Below are 19,622 nucleotides of genomic sequence, written 5' to 3' on the forward strand. Positions count from 1 at the left end.
GTTGAGTTTTTACATCATCTGTTCCTGAAGATGTAGCGTCCATTTGAATCCTGTAGATGACATCTGGTCAAGTCAATGTGTGCTCACTCCACGCTCCCTGCTCTCCGGTCCATCCCACTCCCAGAACTGTCCCTTTGGGTTTCAGAGACTTTAAACCTTTGTGGGAACAAACAGCCTCATCTTTGTTCCTCAGAGCTGCTACTGGATTCGAACCACTGACCTGTGGTCAGTGCCTAACCTGTGACAGCAACAGCCACCCTTTCTGTTGTTGAAAAAGAAAAGGGTATTTGAAATGGAGAAGTTGTTGGCCTTGAAATCTCCTAGCATAAGATCTCCAGCTTCAATTCTACCTCCAAGGTCACATTTTCCAGCTACCGTCTCTTCCTCTTTGCTTCCAAATTTTGCATTCTAACGGCTCATCATTATCAATGCATCGACTGCATAGTTAATCTATTTCAGGCTGAAGAAGTTGGTAGAATTCTTTACTTTTTCATCATTAGCTTCAGTGGTTGGTGTGTAGATTTGAATAATAGTTGTATTTCCTTGTTGGCATATATATATATATATATATATATATATATATATATATATATATATATTATCCTAGCACATTGTACGGAGAATGCAGTATCTGGGAGCTTTCTTCATCCTGCTGTTCAGATGGGATATGCACCACCTCCCACAGTGGCTGCTTCCACTCAGCCTTCTTTTTCTTTTTATTAAAAGACCATTGTATTGGGGGCTCTTATGCCAATCCATACATCAATTGTAGCAGGCATATTTGTACCTATGTTGCCATCATTCTTTTCTAGACTTTCTATTTTCATGGACTTTCTATTGATCCCTTGGTATCAGCTCCTCTTTTTCCCTTGTTCCCCCGCCCCCAACCCAGCCTTCTAAGCTTATAACAGAGATGTGAGTTCAGTAACTGCTGTCTAGCAAAAAGACAAAAAGGATGGTCGTGTGAATTTTCAACACTTGGGGGAACAGGGAAAATCATCTCCCTGGGTCATGATGGGAGGTTTTGTGTGAAATGTCGTTGGCAGTGACTTTAAAAGACTGGATACCTCTACTTGATGTGAACAAGTACTGATATTTAACCAGGCACATTTCCCAATCGCAACACCGATTTTTCTTTCCCTGCTTTTATCTCGTTAATTTATGACATCTCTGGTGCCCTGAAATCTAGAGCTCTTCGAAGTAGTAATGCTTTAACATCACTGACTTTCATAAAATGAGGGTTTCTCCAAATATCAAGTACTATCCATTTCACCATAGCTTTAAATTAGTCTTGTTTGAATTTCTGGCTGTTTCTAGATGTTATTGGAAATTTAAGCATTAACCCCCTGCCAGATGTGTGCCCCTTGTGAGACACCAGTTATCAACTTCAATAATTGTGATCTTGAGAACATAGACGGAAAACCCTTTGTAAAAAATGATTGTGGGTGAGAGACTAGCAAATGATACACAAGTTATATTTTGTATGTTCCAGACAGTTTGATTATAGAAATGTCGCATCATTTCCGATCGCCTTTTTAGCAGGAGGCATTAATCATTAAAAAGCACCTCATCATTTTCACTGTTGTCCAGACATACCAGCTAAAGAAGATCATATACTTGCATTTCTGTTCTGAAATAGAATGAATCTCAGTAATTGCTCCACTTCAAAGAGAAGACACATCTTTTCATCATTCTGGAAACTGGTATGTTTGGTGAAGCAGAATCTTTCAAGAAAGCAGTCCATTAATTAATGAAATAGAGAATTCAGGTAAATCTGTACTTTCTTAACCAGACATTGATTTCAGGGGTGATTTCTTCCCATTTGGAATTCTGAAAATTGAAACTACTACTGAGCCACTCACTGCCATCTAGCCGATTGAGAGACAGAATGATCCTATAGGACAGAGTAGAACAGTTCCCCAGGATTTTCAAGACTGGGAGCAGACAGACAGACCCATTTTTCTCCCACTGAGGAGCTGGTGGACTGGAACTTATGGCCTTGAGATTAGTAACCCAACTCCTAATCCACTGTTCCACCAGGGCTCCTACTAAGTGGACAAGGCGATTAATAAAATAATTTCTTAAATAAAAATCCCAGTCTTGATCTAGTCTTTAAATACTAAGTACCTGAGAAATTAAAGCATAGATTTTGAAGGCTATGTCAGTTTGGGGTCATTTATCATTTGCCAGGAGCCCTGGTAAAGGACTCAGCAGTTAACTGGAAGGTCGGTGGTTCCAACCCTCCTGAGCGGGAGAAAGCTGTGTCTGTGTAAACACGCGCAGTCTTGGAGGACCTGTGGCGCCATTCAACTCTGCCCTGCAGGGTCATTAAGGGTTGAAATCAACTTGATGGAAGTGGGTCTTGAGAGTGTCCTTTTTACTGAATTAATACTGTCCCATCATCATCATCAGTACTGTACCATCATCATCAGTGCTAATATTCAAGGACCAACTATTTATGCTTAATACATCCCTTGTATTGTCTCACTTAATCTTTCCCAATGATATGAGGGTCAGTGAAAAAGAAGATGCTCAATGAGACCTACTGGTCCTGTGGCTACAATGCGGGGCTCAGAGACAGCAACACTTGTGAGGATGGCACAGGAGCACTTGTGAGGATGGCACACCCTACTGTACACAGGGTCACTAGGATGTGGAGCCAACTCAATGGCACTGCACAACAGCAACCTAAATAGCATCAGCCTCACAGCACAGACAAGCTACCTGAAGCTTGGAGTTAGTAGCTTGTCCAAGATCACATAGCTTACAAGTGAGGGAGCTGGGTTCAAGCCCAGACTGGTCTGCTTCAAAATTCCCCTGGCACACCTCCCTTCCTTGGACCACTCATCCCGAGAGGCCAAGTTCACTCTAATAAACTACGTGAGGCAATGTAACTCTACGCCTGTTTCCGTTTTCTGACATCCTATGCATACTTCGGAATCTTTTCTTATGCCCTCCAATTCGTAAATCTTGCACGTTTTAGGAAACTCTCTATGTCACTGGTTTGCATCCAGAGAAATGACAATGCTAAGGAAAGACTACAGCTAGATTTGTCCACCTGCTTGAAGTATGCCCAATGCCACTCAACTCAAGTCCTCTATTGATTCCTAACCTTGTGGTCCTTTCCTTCCTGAAATGCCTTCTTCTTTCACAGGACAAGAAGACTTCTCTTATTTTTTTCCCTGTCGTGGTTTTAGGAATCATTCTGACTAATTTCATTATTAATCAGAAATGTAATCCAATTCTTAATTTAATCTAACTTGACTTTTTAAAACATGACTAGAAATAATTGCCTAAATTCCAGAAAAGAACTTTTTCCCCAGTGCAATTGTTTTCCCCACTCAACACAGTTGTTATCGGTGCGTTCATTGCATGAGAGAATGTGGTAAGTGACTGATCATTTTCCTTCCTGTTCATTCTCCCTCTCATCACGTTAATTGTACAACTCGTGCCCACTAATTGTAGAAGGCTGACTTCCCCAAAAGAGATGCCTTTGGCACTCATTTCTTAGCACAAAAATATGCATAGAATTGGTGTGCCTAACACTGTTTCGCCTCCTTAAACACACCTACTTGCCTTTTACTGTCTTCTCTTTCCCCTTGCTCATCAGCTAGACAGGCTGCGCTGGAGTTGGCTCAGCAGCAGTAGGTTCGGTGTGGGTGAGGCCCTAGAGATTGGAAGTAAAACAAGATAGAAGGAACATAATCCTCCAGACATTCCCATGAACTACCTGAGAGGTTTCGTGAAAGAAAACAGATTATCTCCTATTGTGTTTTGGGGCCTGTCACTGATAGCCTAAGTAATTTTTAATTTGACATTAGAAATACAAACGTGTTGCTAAAATAAAAATCGAAAATACAATGGGGCTTGAAAAATGTCATGGAAAAACAAAAAATTAGTGTAATTTTTCCAGGAACTTTTTGAAGCCTCTGATTTATGTGGCCGTGACATGGTAGCCAGGCAACTGAAAGAGAGGAAACAATGCAGGATTGAATACTAGAAATGCTTGTTATCCTTTGGCTACACATTAGGCGACATGGCCAGTAGCAACAACATGGAAGATGGACGTGTAGCAATGGGGAGAGTGGTTAGAAAAAGCAGTGATTATGGCACGACAATCCTGAGGGCAATGGGGCGACCCCAATCTGAGCTTGCTGCCCCCTCCCGAGAAGAAGGAGCTACAGAGGTCTCCACTGAAGCGACAGGCGGGGAAGAAGGGCCGGCCCATCCGGCCCACATGAGAGCAAACTAAGACAGAGAGAGTGTGAGGGACTAGACCCGACTCTGGCACACCAAATCCTGAGAATGACATCCCTGCTCAGATGCAAGGTGATCAGATTTTAACATTGGTAAAGCGGGACAGCATTGATAATACTCATATCTTGTTGAAGTAGCCACATGGCAGGCAAAAACCGTATACCCTAGCTTGTTGTGCATTCTTTTAAAAAATCAGGACTTTTAAAAAATGCCACTTGACCCAGGAAAAATTGTTAAAAGTCGGGACTATCCCACCAAAAGCAGGACCTCTGGTTACCCTAAACTAAGGCACAGAGAGGACTGTAGGGCCGACAACAGCTTGAGACATGATGTAGCATGGCACTGCAGAGGACAATATTGGGGACACAGCACAAGGGGGAGCCTGAAAATAACTTTGGACTTGGACGGGCAGTGCCTGGAGCCCTGCCAGACCAGGGGGGAAATAGTCAAAAAGGTCAGTGGACTGACCAGAAACTAGTATAGGGTCTTGGGGGAGGCAGAGCCTGGGGGCGGGTGAAGGGGGAAGAGAGTGACGAGCAAACAAGGTCACATACAGGGGAACAACTAGGGATCTAAAATCGACAGTGAGTGAGGCGGTGTAGAAATCCTGGTAATGGAGGAGCAGCTGCAATCTAGGCAGAGGAATTACTGAGAGACAAATAGGGGCTGAACATGATAGTGGGACAGGAGAAGGGTAAAAGAAAATAGAGGAGATAACTAGGATGTAAAACTATTCTTAAAGGTATTAATATAGAGGTGTACATGTCAGCATATTAATGCATAACAATAGGGGTATTGGTAGGTATTTCTATGGCAATACATTGAGGCAGTGGGCCTCTACTTAAGTATTCCCGCAACACAAGAACATTTTTTAATAATAAAGTGGCTGGCACCCAGTAAGGAAGCAGCAAAGTCCACATGGAAGACGCACACCAGCATGTGTGACCATGAGGTGTCGATGGGAACAGACATCAGAATTCCAAAAATAAACAACCTCATTGAGGTGATGGAGAGCGGTCAAGCTAGAGACCCAGGGCCCATCGTGGATGATTGGACATCCCTGGGCAGAGGGGCTGCACAGAGGAGAAAATGCATCCAGGGGCAGTTTAGCACCGCCCAAACACACAACACTCCTCTAGTTCTTTAATCCTTCTCCCCCACGCTTACGATCTCTGTCCAATCTCGCAAGTCCTGCTAGAGCAGTGTACAGTGTATGGTCAAGAAATTTCAGTATATGGAATTCAGGAAAGACAACTCCCCTCAGAAACAGTAATGGAGCAACAGTTCCAGGAGGATAGGGGAAGAGAAGGGGGCGGAGGGGAAAGAAGGGGGAATGGATTGCAAAATAATCCCCTCAGGGGAAGAATACCAGGATAGTAGGTGAAGGATAGAATGGGCGGTGTAAGATATGTGTAAATAATAACAATATATAATACATTAAGGAGTTATGGGAGTGGCAGAGTGGGGGAGGGACGGGGGGAAAAGGAACTGAGATCAAAGGACTCAAGAAGAAAGATATTTAGAAATTGTTGGTGCCAATACTTGTACATGTCCGCTTGAGACAGCGGATGTTTGGTTCGTTATACTACATGTAAGATCCCCCAATAAAATCATCTATTTATTTTTTTAAAGAAAACAGCCATGGTGATACATGTTGGCTATCCCCTGCTGTGTTTCAGGCATGCACAATACAGAAGCCGCTGATGTGACACAAGCTAGCTTGTAAGTAGGTAACTCAACTTTGTTATGGCTCTGCCCACTGGCTTCTGTACTTTCAGCCGGAGACAGAATTATGATCGTCTCTCTGGAGTATCTCCATTAAGTACAAGGACAACCGGCGAGACAGGTGGGAGGTAGCTCAAGGGGAAAGGTCAGCATTCCCATTAACAGGAGTCCCTGGGGCAGTGCGTTATGGGATGGGCTACTAACAGAAAGGTTTGTAGATTTCAAATCCACCGGCTCTCCTGATGGAGATCAAGCCAGGTGCTCTCATAAAGAGCTACAGTATTAGAAACCAGAAGAAGCAGTTCTACACTGTCCTACTGGGTCACTATGAGTTGAAATCACCTTGATAGGGGATTTTGTTTGTCTTCTGAGCACTGGGCTACTAACCAAAAAAATTCCTGGTCTGAACTTATCAAGTGGAACCGTCAAAGGAAGACTTGGCGATCTGCTTCCATGAAGCTTACACACAAGAAACCCCCCAGTTCTATTCAGTAACACATTGACTATGAGTCAGAATAAACTCATCAGCTACCAGTTTTTGCTTTTGTTTGAATTCCCATTTAGAATCTTGATCTTCCAGTCCTGTCACGAAGTTGAGGGACTGAGGTACAAAGCATAAACCAAAACAAACGAATCCCACTGCGGTCAATTCCTACTCACGGTGGCCCTGCAGCCCCACGCTGCAGAGTAGAATGGCTCCAGAGGGTCGCCTTGCCCATCACCTTTCTGGAAGCTGTGCACAAGTCCTTTTTCGGGTGGGGCTGCTGAGTGAGTTTGAGCCACCAACCATTAGGTTAGCAGTTAAACATAAAGCACTCGCTCCACCCAGGGGTCAAGTGTTACTGTTTCAGCTAGCCTTATGCGCTGTCAGTTCCTGCTCGTAGAAATCTTCTGACCAACAGAACGACTGCCCTGCCCTGCACCTTGTCTTAGCTCAGTTACAGTCACTGAGTCAACCCAGCTCATCGAGGATCTTATTCCTTTTTGCTGATCTCTGCTTTCCAAAGCATGATGCCTTTCCCCCGGACTGGTCTCTCCTAGTAACATGTCTAAGGTGCATAAGATCGAGTCTCATTGAGCACTCGGGCTACATATCTTTCAAGACAGAGTGATTTGCTCTTCTGGTAGGCCCTGCTATGTTCAATGGTCTTCGCCAACACCTATGTTTGTAGTCATGTTCGCTCTACTCTTGGAGTCACCTCCCCGAGATGGGATAGACTCTGCTAACAATTTGGTTCAGATGTTGAGGTTGACATCACACACACACACACACACACACACGGTATGAAAAAGATTTATTACATAATGAGATTTTACTAGGGACAATAAAGGAGGTTCCAGACAAATCCCCAAAGGGCTTGGCCAGCTTGGCTTATATTGTTTTCGGGTAGGGCGTGAGTGAGGGTTCCGGTCTATAGGCCTGTGCTTGTGTGGTTTGAACTTCCTTGGGACCAAAGGAAAAGGCACAAGGCTTTCTCATCTGCCTGCTTGGCTGCGGGGCTTCGGGGAAAAGGGAAGTGGTGAGGCTTGTAAGCTGTCAATGGTGAAACACTGGAAAATGGGGTCAAACTCTTAATTATAGCTGAATAAACTACCACCTTGGTCTTTAATGGTCTATATTTGTTCATTCTCTAGGGCAATTTCTAGGTCTTCAAATCTGCACAGGCAGGTGGGAACTGAAAATGCTGTGGGCTCCCCAAAGAAGCGCTAGATGTGACCATGGAGGACAATGGGCAGGAATTTCCTGGAGGTCACAGGAGGGGTCACAAAAGGCAATGGACAAGGGAATTTCTCCCTGAGTAGATGAAAGGATTTGCCCAACACCTCGTTTCCCACCAAGACTGGAGATCTTTGTTATCCTACTCAGTAGCTCTTCATTCCGGCATCATCAGTTGCTGACTTCCATCCCTCATCTTGTCACTTACTCCAGTACTCATCTGTTTCCTTTAGCTCTAGAGACTCGCCCTCACAGTCTTGGTAGGGCTTGTCTACCTAACAAGCAACATGCCCAGCCTTCCTTGCCACTAGCAAGAGCTATGCAGAAAGAACTCATGAGTGGAATTTAAGCAGAAATGCTGAGGTGACGCGTTTTCAAAGGAAGTGGTTTGCTCCCAACCTGCTCTCGGTTCATGGGGTACAAAGTGGATGTGCTTCTGAGTCAGCTTCAGTCATGGAGATGAACCAACCCCTCAGCCACGAGCGAACAAGAGACAGATTCTAGACCCCTTGATGGCCTGTGCCCTCGACTTCTCCCTGGATTGCTATGTAAGGAAGACATAAACGTCTATCTACTTGATTTTTCCTATTTGTGGATTTCTATGTGGCAGACATTTAGTCCAATTTCTAACTGGCACAGGAGAAAATTAAGGTATCAAGAATTTAGGCTTATTTACTTTTATGACCTAAAATGTGTCTTGTTCCTTTGAGGTTTTACTTGGACCGAGTATGAGTGAGGAGCCTCCAATTCAACTGTAAGCAAAGGAGATCCTAAAACCATCTGAATTCTGTGTGCTTCTCTCTCCAAGAACGTTTCTACAAACTACAGTGGAGCATTTCTCCTTGGGCCTTTCTTAATTAACGTATTTGTTATACATGTATGACTATCAAACAATGAAAACTCAGATCAACATATAGCAACTACCTTATTCCCAACACGTGTTTGAAGGGGGCTTCAAAAAGTTCATGAAAAACTCCATGAGCATTTCATTCTGTTCTCCATAAACCTTAAGGAACCTATTAAATTTGATCTACTCCCTGTAATCATGTAATCGTATTTTTCAAAGGATGCAATCGTAATTTTCAAAGGATAAAACGTTTAAATTAAGCTTTATCATTGTCAGTGACGGGTGATGCCAGAAGGCTCTTTCAGTTCTGTGGTACTGCATGCTTTAGTCGTTCAGTATGTTGCTAAGACAACAGGGGTGTTGCAACCGAACATCGCGATGAAAGTGAAGGCACTCTAACTGCCTCGAGTGTCATAAACAACGTGTTCAAAGCTTTTTCACAAGGACACCGGTAGCACTTGAGTTAGGAAAACTGGATTCGCTGAATAGGCTTGCAAAACAGTCCATGGTCTCCTGATGGCTCGCGTTTTAACATTATGAACACATTGCTCTGTCGATGCAGAGGAAGCCATGCGTCCCTGGATGCGAACCCTATTTTAGAATGTTGTGGGACTCGTGAAAGAAGTTCCTCTTTGAATACCAATTTTCCTTTACTCTTAAGAAAAGCATGTCTAGGGAATTCTTTAAAAATAATTGGCTGGCCAGTTTCTCCACTAGAAATGTACCTTTCCTTTACATGATGGCTTGGCTCTACGTGGTAAATAGAAAATGATGTGGTGGACATTTATTGAGACCTGTCGTCGCTCTCTGGAGTGTAGCCTCGCACAGAGGTGCAAGGAAGTGTGGTTCCAGAGAACTTCAGGATAGAGGCACAGAAAGCGTTGGCTGCAGCCCTGTGGAGCGGGGCTGCATCGCCAGGGAGATCCAAGCCAATTCAGCGACCTTCCTTCTTTCAGCTGAGGACATCAAGGCAAGGTCAGAGAAAACAAGAAATGCTTGAACCAATTTAGAATATGTTTTTCTGACATAATACACAAGGAAAGCACACATCAACTTGACTAAGCTGAAGAGTGCCCTTCACATCATGAACGGTCTGCGGCACGGAGCTAGAGCCCATCAACGGGAACAAGAACAGATGAACAAAGGAGCCCAGCCCGCTTATAGCTCGGGCAGGCCTTGCTCAGAGTCATCTGTCTCCCTTAGGAAATAATCTAGGGAGAAGCAATGAGTTAGCAAGGGCCAGTGTGGTAGGATATGCTTTCCGATCACTGAGCGTCCCTTGATGATGAGTCGCAGAAGTGACCAGAGGCTGAGTTAAGAGTGTGCATTCCTTTATCAAACAGGGGAGTCAACGGCACACTTTCATACTGGAAACTGAGGCGCACACAGTGAGGGTAAGATGTGGACAGGAACCCTCACATCCAAGAAAAAGTGTGATCGAGCAGAAGCAAATGAAATGGGGGCCGGGGTGCAGGGTGCTTTTCACCAGTGTTTCTAAGCACTAACAAACTGAAATTAAAAAAGAACACAGACCACTCTGTTTTACCGTTTATCAATAGCTTAAATCACAATGGTTTGTATACTACACTGTACAAATTATATACTGTACTTTTCCAAAGAAAATGAACATCTTAGAGGAGCTCCTGAAACAGCTACTCCGTACAGCTAAGAGCGCGACCCGCCTACCACCTGTACCACACACAGAATATGATCTACGAGCGCCCAAGTCTTCCCGTGGGGCCTGTGTCTGCTGCCATCGAGGGAGGGGGCTCCTGGAGACCTCTCGTGGCCCCTTCCATCTCCTGCGCCGGCAACATGGGTCCCGCAGGACGGTATGCACTGATGGGTGCGGCTTCTGTGCTTTGCTTTCCCCAAGCCTACTCCCCTTTAAGAGAACTTGCGCTTCTTCATGGCTTCTGCCTTGACCGCCAGGCTCTTGGCACAGATGGTCAGGACCACAATGAGCACGCCCACCACAAATGTCACCAGGGGCCAAAGGAAGCAATGCAGGAGGACGATCTCGTCATGCGTGCGATGCAGAAGCACGTCATCTGGCCTGCAAGACAGCGAAGAGGGGAAAGAAAAGTCAAAGACCTGGGCATGCCATTGCAAACTCCTGGCAACCTGGAGTCAAGAGTTGCTTTTCCGCCCGGGCGGAATATTGTCATTGAACTTCACCTCCTGGAAAGGCCTTGCTCAGACGGCAAATACTGACCGCTGTGCTTTCAACCTGCCACAAAATGGTTTGAGCTCCTGAATCAAGTAATCAAGTCACCGGGGCAAAGCTGCGTGTTACCTGTGATGCCATTTACATGTTCCAGATTGTCAAGTGTTATTGTTGTCCTAGGCTATTAAGTCGACTCCAGCTCAAGTTGTTGTTCTGACCCATAGTGACCCTATGCACAACAGAACGAAACACCACATGGTCCCGGCCATCCTCACCATTGTTCCTGTGCTTGAGCTCACTGTTGCAGCCTGGTGTCAATCCATCACCTTGAGAGCCTTCCTCGCTTTTGCTGCCCCTTCACTTGACCAAGTATGAAGTCATTCTCCAGGGACTGGTAGCTCCTGATGATAGTATGTAAGATGCAGCCTTGCCACGCTTGCCTCTGGGGCACTCTGGACTTACATCTTTTTTTTAAAAATCATTTTATTGGGGCACATATAACTCATCACAATCCATACATACATCAATTGTGTAAAGAACATTTGCACATTCATTTCCCTCATCATTCTCAAAGCATTTGCTCTCCACTTAAGCCCTTGGCATGAGCTCCTCATTTTTCACCTTCCCTCCCTGCTCCCTCCTCCCTCACGAACTCTTGATAACTTATAAATTATTTTGTCATCTTACACTGTCCAACGTCTCCCTTCACCCACTTTTCTGTTGTCCACCCTCAGGGAGGAGGTCACATGTAGATCCTTGTAATCGGTTCCCTCTTTCCACTCTCCCAGTATCGCCACTCTCTGCACTGGTTCTGAAGGGATCATCCAGCCTGGATTCCCTGTGTTTCCAATTCCTATCTGTACCAGTGTACATACTCCGGTCCAGCCAGATTTGTAAGGTAGAATTGGGATCATGATAGTGGGGGAGGAGGAAGTATTTAGGAACTAGAGGAAAGTTGTATGTTTCATCGTTGCTACCCTGCACCCTGCCTGGCTCATCTCTTCCCGCAACCCTTCTGTAAGGGGATGTCCAGTTGCCTACAGATGAGCTTTGGGTCTCCAATCTGCACTCCCCCTCATTCACAATGACTTGATTGTTTATTCTTTGATGCCTGATACCTAATCCCTTCGGCACCTCATGATCACACAGGCTGGTGTGCTTCTTCCATGTGGGCTTTGTTGTTTCTGAGCTAGATGGCCGCTTGTTTACCTTCAAGCCTTTAAGACCTCAGACGCTATGTCTTGGTCTTACTTCTTCCAAGACAGATTTGTTTGCCCCTTTAGCAGTCCACGGTACTTTCAACCCATAGTCACCCTAAATGAGAGTCTAAAACTGCCCCACAGCGTGTCTCCTGCAGAGTTGCTTGTAGGCTCAAGCTGCTGGCTTTTGTGAGCAGCTGAGCACTTGACCATTGAGCCACCAGGGCTCTTGGCAAAGGGGTAGTGACGCCTATGCTGCTATTCCTTCTATTCTAAGATGCTTAGCTTAGTCTACTTTCTCACTCATCCTGTAATGTCCATGAGCTCACAGTCTAAAAATTATTGCAAGGTATCCATTCTTGAACAAACCCAACCTGGACTTCAGCACTTCAGTGGCATCTAGATGATCTTACTTAAGAAAGTCAATTAAACTCACCTTCTGGATTTAATCAGAAAGGCAGGTCAGGTAAGCTTCTGCTCCGGTCAGCTCCACTGGTTCAACAAGAGTTTTAAACAGTGAGGTAGGTGGGTGTCTTGATGAATTGTTCGTGTGTCTGTGCTGCTTTAGTCATGGCTTTAAAAGAAAAATTCTGACTAACTTCTTGATAAATCTAGCAAAGTCTTAGCAACATAGTTTTGTCACTGTGGGCTTCGAGATTTCAAGTTGGAGTTCCCAGTTGTGCAAATTCTTTATGTGTTCAGCTTTTAATCAAAAGGTTGGAGGTTGAAGACCACAGGGGACCTGAGTAGAAAGATCTGACAACCTACTTCTGTGGAGCACAGCTGGGCTCTGAATGCCCACGGAGCCACAATGAGTCAACTCAAGAGCAAGTGAAGGTGAGATGCACTCCACAGGCCGCCATCTTCTAGCCTTTGCGTATTAAAAAGAGAGCTTGACTCTCTTTTTAATAGAATTACCGTGTGCCCTAGGGTAATGGTTCTCAACCTGTGGGTCTCGACCCCTTGGGGGGGTGTCGAACGACCCTTTCACAGGGTCACCCGATTCATAACAGTAGCACAATTACAGCGATGAAGTAGCAATGAAAATAATCTGATAGTTGGGGGGGGGGGTCACCACCACATCAGGAACTGTAGTAAAGGGTCCTGGTATTAGGAAGGCTGAGAACCACGGCCCTAGAGGAATCATTTATGATGTTTCCTTAAAAATGCTAATAATGTCTTTAATGTGGACCAGGAACATACGTGTTGGGTTCTGACTCATAGAGACCCCCAGTACCACAGAGGAAACACCAGTCTATCTGGCGCCATCCTCACAATCGTTCCTCTGCTTGCGCTCATTGTTGCAGCCACTGGGACATTCCATCTCCTGAGAGCCTGCCTTTGTGTCCCTGTCCCTCCACTTATCCAAGCACGATACCCCTTCCCCGGGGACTGATCTCTCCTGATAGCATACACAAAAATACTTGATACAAAGTCTCACCAGCCTTGCCTTAGGGAACACTCTGCCTGTACTTCTTCCAAGACAGATGTGTTTGTTCTTTTGGCAGTTCATGGGACTTCCAATTTCCTCCCCAACACCACAGTTCAGACACATCAATTCTTCACAACCTTTCTTCCTCAATGCCCAACTGTCACATGCATATGAGGTGACAGAAAATACCATAGTGAAAAAAATCAAACAAACAAAAAGAACATAGCATCGTCAGGTACACCTTAGTGCTTAAAGTAACATCCTTGCTTTTCAACACTTCAAAAAGGTCTTGTGCAGACTTGCACGATGCAATGCTCCTTTGACCTCAACTGCTGCTTCGAGATGAACCTGATCGTAGACTCAAGCAAGATGACTTGACAGCTTCAATCTTTTCTCTGTTTTCATGACGTTACCTATTGGTTGAGTTGTGAGGATTCTGATGGTTTTACATTGAGTAATCCCACTGAAGGCTGCAATCCTTGATCGTCATCAGCCAACTTCAGACTTGTGTATCCACTAGCCTGTCTGCCCTGCTGTCTCTGCTTCCTCAGTTCGGTCTTGCTCCTTGAGCTCCTGTTGCTTCCAGCTCATCACCTTTCACTTGACATGGGAAGCCTGGCTGGAACAGGACTGGAATTCCCTGTCTTCACAACTGTGTGAGCCATTCCTTGATACAAATCCCTTTCTAAATACAACACATACAAGTGTCACTGATTTTGTTCCTCTACTTCACACATTCTAGTTTTTATTATTTCCGCTTCCTTTTCATGGAGTGCTTTCTGTTGTTGTCAAGTGTTGTTATTTTGTATGTTTTTATTTATGTGAAATTCAGAATAGGTAAATCTATTAAGACAGTAACTATTTTCATAAGTTTCTTAGGGTTATGGCAGGGAAAGTTGGGAGCAAACAGGGAGCTAATAATAATTAGTACAAGAAAGAAGAAAATGAACAACAGCAAAGTAGGTGAAGGGTGACAGTGGTCGGTGTTTAAGACATAAAAAAAACATACATATGAATCATTAAGGGTTCATGAGGGAGGAAGTGTGGGAGAAGGAGGGGGAAAATGAAAAGCTGATACCAAGGGCTCAAATAGAATGTTTTGAAAATGATGATGGCAATATATGTATAAATGTGCTTGACACAATGGATGGATGTCTGGATTGTGATAAGAGTGGTAAGAACCCCCAATAAAATGATTTTTAAAAGAAAAAAATGTTCTAAAACTGATGGTGGTGATGACTGCATTACTCATTAATATGTTTAAACCACTGCATTATGTGATGTGTGAATTATGTCAATAAAACTATTATTTTATTTTTAAAGAGAGCAAGCCTGGAAATTGAACTTTCATGCCACAGGTGTATGTTTTTCAAGTTATCTCCATTTCACCTCCAGGAAGCCTTGTGCTTGCTCTAGAAGAGAAAGAAAAGAACGAATCCAGTTGGCCTCACGCACATCAGCAGCTCAGCATCCCCGGGCAGTGCCTTTCCAGAGGAGCTCTCACCAACCATAGCTGTCACCAGTCTGGACCCCTTCTCCCAGAAGACTGGTGAGGATGCTGGGGGTCCTCTTCCACCAAACTGGAGTCATGATGTGAAAAAAACAAAAACTGTGTCTGCAGGCTGTCTTTGAAATTACACAATTTTCGCCTTTTCCGCTTGCTGTGCTTTGCTCTTTTTCATACTTCATTGGTTGCACATTTTGATTTTTACTGAGATTTCACTTCATATAATTACTACTAAAATTTGTATTAAATGAATGCAGACTCACTGTAATGATTTGGCAAATTGTCCCTGGTTGCTAAAATGACTCCTTTCTCTGCCTTCTTGTGACAGCACAGTGTCTTCAAGACTTGGGTTGCCAGAGGTATAGCTGTAGGCATGTATATATGTAAATATATTAATTTATAATGAAAGTTATAGGTCAATGTCCATATATTTATATGTTAAGTATTAAGATAGCAGACCGATTTGAGACCTCAACTCAAAGCCTCCCTAAACATAAGAATATTTTGTTCTAATAACCTGGCACTAATAACTAATAACTCTTTGATATTCACCTTCCTAACATGATCACTGAAGACAAAATGAGTGCATAAGCAAATGTGGTGAAGAAAGCTGATGGTGCCCGGCTATCAAAAGATATAGCTTCTGTGGTCTTAAAGGCTTGCAGCCATCTAGCAGGGAAATGGCAAAACCCACATAGAAGAAGCACACCAGCCTGTGTGATCATGAAGTGTCAACAGGATCAGGTATCAGGGACCAAAAGATCCAAAGCAAACAATTATATAGATGTGAAAGAGGGAGGCTGGAGTGAATACCCAAAGCCCATCTGTAAATATTTGGACATCCTCATGCAAAAGGGTTACAAGGAAGGGCCGGTTTTACCAGGGTGCACTATAGCACCGAAGCAACACCCATCATTCCTACAGTTTCTGAATGCTCCCCCCACCCACTCCCAACAACCATGAACCTAGTTCTACCTTGCAAATCTGGTTAGATCGGAATACACATATTGGTACAGGTAAGAGCTCTCAACATATGGAATTCAGGACAGATTACCCCCTCAGGAACAGTAGTGGGATTAGCGATATCATGAGGGTAGGGGTGGGGGAGATGGGGAGAAAGGGGGAACTCATCACAAGGCTGGATATAGTGTCCCCAGGGGGACAAATAGCAGAAATGTGGGTGAAAGAGGAGCTGACACCAAAGGCTCAAGTAGAAAGAAAATGTTTGGAAATGTTGATGACAACATATGAAATGTTGATAGCAACATGCATTAAGCACAAGTGTTGTTAATACAGTTGAATGATGGGTTGCCATAACATTTGTTAAGAGCCCCGAAATAAAATGATTATTAAAAAAAAGACTTGTGTTGCCATTGATATATTTGCACATCTTTGTTCCTGGAAAGACTATGACGTGGTCATGCTTTGTTATTTCACATAAGCTATTTGTTACTGTTGAGTTGGTGACAGGGTGCATGGGCAAAGAACAAAACACTGCCCGGACCCGCCCCACCTTCAGGATGGGTGCTGTGTCAGAGACCACTGGTCCAGTCATTGTGTCACCCCATTTCACCGTGGCGTTCCCTTGTGCTCCCGACTGGCCCTCCTCCCCTTGACACCTGCTGTTGTGAAGTACGTCACTTCTGACTGTGCGACCCGCCACTTTACTGAACTCTCCACTGATCACCCCCGCCCCAAGCGAGTGGTTGCACAACTAAACGAAGCTGAAACCTTTGACGGCTTTCCACTGGTTCATTTTCGGACATAGATGATCAGGCCTTTCTTCTTCGTCAGAAGATCTACTGAAATCCCGTTCCACCGTGGACGACTCTGCCGGTACTTGGAGTATTTGGTTGCACAGCTTCCAGCATCGTGGCAACATGCAAACCACCACAGACCGGCAAACTGGTCGGTAAGGAACTACAGGGGGAAGTGGGGTATGTGTTGGGCTGATAAGCTCAAGGTCAGCCGTTGAAACTACCAGCTATTCCTTGAAAGAAAGAGGAGACTTTCTGATCCCATAAAGATTCACCGTCTTTAGGGTACTTCTAAACTGGAATCAGCTCAATGGCTTGTTCTTGTTAGGTGCCCTGGAGTCACGTACAACATACAGCAGCTCCTACGCACAACAGAATGACAGACTGCCCGGTGCTGCGCTCCCTGACAGCTGGTCCTATGTCTGAGCCCATTGATGCAGCTACTGGGTCGATTCCTCTTGTTGAGGACCTTCCTCTGTCACTGCCCCTCCACTCTGCCAAGTATGATGTCCTTCTCTCGGGAATGCTCTCTCCTGACATGTGCAAGGTGCAAGAGAAGTCATGCCATCTTGCTACTGGATATACTTCTCCCAAGACAGGTACTTGTTCTTGTGGCACTTCACGGTACTTTTAACATGCTTAGCAAGCTCTGTAACTACATGTTTTCTTCGGTCTTCTTCAATGCTCAACTTTCACACATATGAGGCGACTGAAAATACCATAGCTTGGGTCAGGTGCACCTTAGTTCTCAAAGTAATAGCCTTGCCTCTCAACACTGAAGAGGGCTTGTGCACGGGTTTACCCAATGCAATGTGTCGTCTGACCTCCTGACTGCTTCCATGCAAACAGAACAAGGGAATACTACATTTTTTAAAATCAGAAATGGGGGAGTCAGAGTTGTATCCTCTCCCCGTAATTATTCAAACTGTATGCTTAGCAAGTAATAAAAGAAGCTGCATTATGTGAAGAAGGAAACAGCATCAGGATTGGAAGAAGGGTTATTAATGACTTGATGGTAGTGAATGAGTATTGACAATTGGCGGGGGGGGGGGGGGCGCCCCTGTGGCAGCCTTTATTCTTAACCATGAAAGTTTTCATGAGACTTCATGCTTGAGTCTAAAAGAGGCGAAGTCATGGCTCAAACACAGCCAGGACAGTCACATTGTACAGGTTTTTAAATCCCAACATCCCAACTACCGCATCCCCCACCCCCAGGCCAAGCAGGAGCGCTCACAGTGGTTCGATGCGGCTGCCTACGTGTGCAAGGGAAGGCAGACCATTTATCTCTAGCCAGGTTCTCTTTCTGTGAAAGATTGCTTCGCTCAGATTGACTGATGCACAAACAAGTCCCCGATTCTTCATCAAAAGAGGGGGTGAGTTGGGGATTTAGAAAACACAATTTTAATAAATTTGCATGTCACTTCTATAAATAATGTGCTCTTTTTGCAACAAGTTTGCAAGCAAATAGCTCCAGTTTGGCTTCTCCTTTGTATTCCTTCTCTAGTTACTATTGGTGATGTTGGATCCTTTACCACAAAGTTTTACAACTGAAACAGACAAACAGCCAGAGATGGGAGTAGAAGACAGCAGTAGGCAGAGGTCTGAAAGGCACTTGGGGAATACTTCCAAAAGGGAATGTGAGTGAAAAGGAGAACAAATGGGAAGGTAAGAACTGGAAAATGCCAGAATTCTACTAGTATATTTGACGAGATCGCTAACTTTCAGTTGTTGTCCAGCTGGTGTGCACGTCCAGCACCTGAGTGACTGAGCAGAACGGGGCATGCTGAGCTGTAAATCTGTAGCAGACCAGACGGTGTCAGTGGTTAGGAGCCGTCGAGTAAGTTTTGACTCACAGCGACCCTAGGTACAACAGAACAATCCACTGCCCGGTGCTGTGCCACCTTCTCGTGCCAATCCAAATTGCCCTGGGTTTTTTTATTGTCGCTGCGCGCGCGCGCGGAGCACATGGTCAGGGCTTCTCTCGTGGAATCCCCAACGTCTGTCAGCATCGAGTGCTCATATTGCACCACTTGGACTCTTTAACTGTGAGTTAGCCCGAGTCCATCTAGCATTCACGCCAAACTCTACTTCGAGCCAGGGATGTACACACACATACACACGTATGCCTGTATATTTCATGTCTGTTTCCATTTCTACATTACAGTTCTAAGATGCTCCAAAATCTCTTCCTATACAATTTTTTCTCGGCACTATAAAACTCCAGTTCATCATCCAGTTATGTGGTGTGTTGAAACCGTCATTCCATTGCTCTTTGCATAATTAAAAGTTGGCCTCACTCAAACTGGGCCTTCGGTGTCCACACGGAAGGCATTCAGCGACTTCAGTTTTCCCCAGTTCTATCAGGCAGCTCTCAGATTTTTTCATCAAACATGGTTTGTAAAGGGGTTTCGGTTGAGAATTCGGTTTTCCATAATTGTATAGTGGAGACTAAAGAACTTTGTAAAAAAGCCGGAGTTCCCTCTATTTGGCAAACTGAATAAATGGCCTAGTCTAGCTTTCTAGATTTCTGAATACAGTGCAGCGAATCAGGGTGGTGATGAGGAAGTGGGTGACAAGCAGAAGAGATGATTACGTTACATCAAAGGACTTCAGAAAAGGAAGCGGGGGGGGGGACTGGGGGTTATTTTGAAGTTTTCAAGAATATGAATGGAAATCACTTTTAAAACCTGTGAAGATAAAAATACAGTGAAGAAAGAATAAGTGACGGGTGTCCCCTCAGAAATACTTTCCTAAGGATTGGCCCTACAGGGAGTCAACTCTTGCACATTGTTGTACCAGTGAGAATTATGATAATAAGTTAGCAACGGTTAAGCACATGACAGGTGCTAGGCTAGCATATTTAATCTCATTTGATCCTTAAAATAACCCCTTGCTGAAGGAAATTTTATTTTTATTTTACAATAGAAGAAACTAAAGCCAAAGAAGATGAACCCTTTCATGACCTGTGGGGCATAATTGCCCACCAACCTTTTTACCCTCACTATTTATTTCTC

At 44.5% G+C, this 19,622-nt stretch overlaps 1 protein-coding gene across 1 annotated transcript in view; it reads right to left on the reverse strand.

Moving 5' to 3' along the window:
- Window positions 1–10,099: 10,099 nt before the first annotated feature.
- Window positions 10,100–19,622, reverse strand: part of KCNMB4 (potassium calcium-activated channel subfamily M regulatory beta subunit 4) — a 110,157-nt gene continuing 100,634 nt past the window's right edge. The window contains exon 3 of the mRNA XM_075552778.1: window positions 10,100–10,602. Coding sequence (XP_075408893.1) covers window positions 10,434–10,602 — 169 coding nt within the window. The 3' untranslated portion in view covers window positions 10,100–10,433. The remainder of the gene's footprint in view (window positions 10,603–19,622) is intronic.

The sequence above is a fragment of the Tenrec ecaudatus genome, chromosome 6 (genome assembly GCF_050624435.1).
Source record: "Tenrec ecaudatus isolate mTenEca1 chromosome 6, mTenEca1.hap1, whole genome shotgun sequence".
Lineage (NCBI taxonomy): Eukaryota > Metazoa > Chordata > Mammalia > Afrosoricida > Tenrecidae > Tenrec > Tenrec ecaudatus.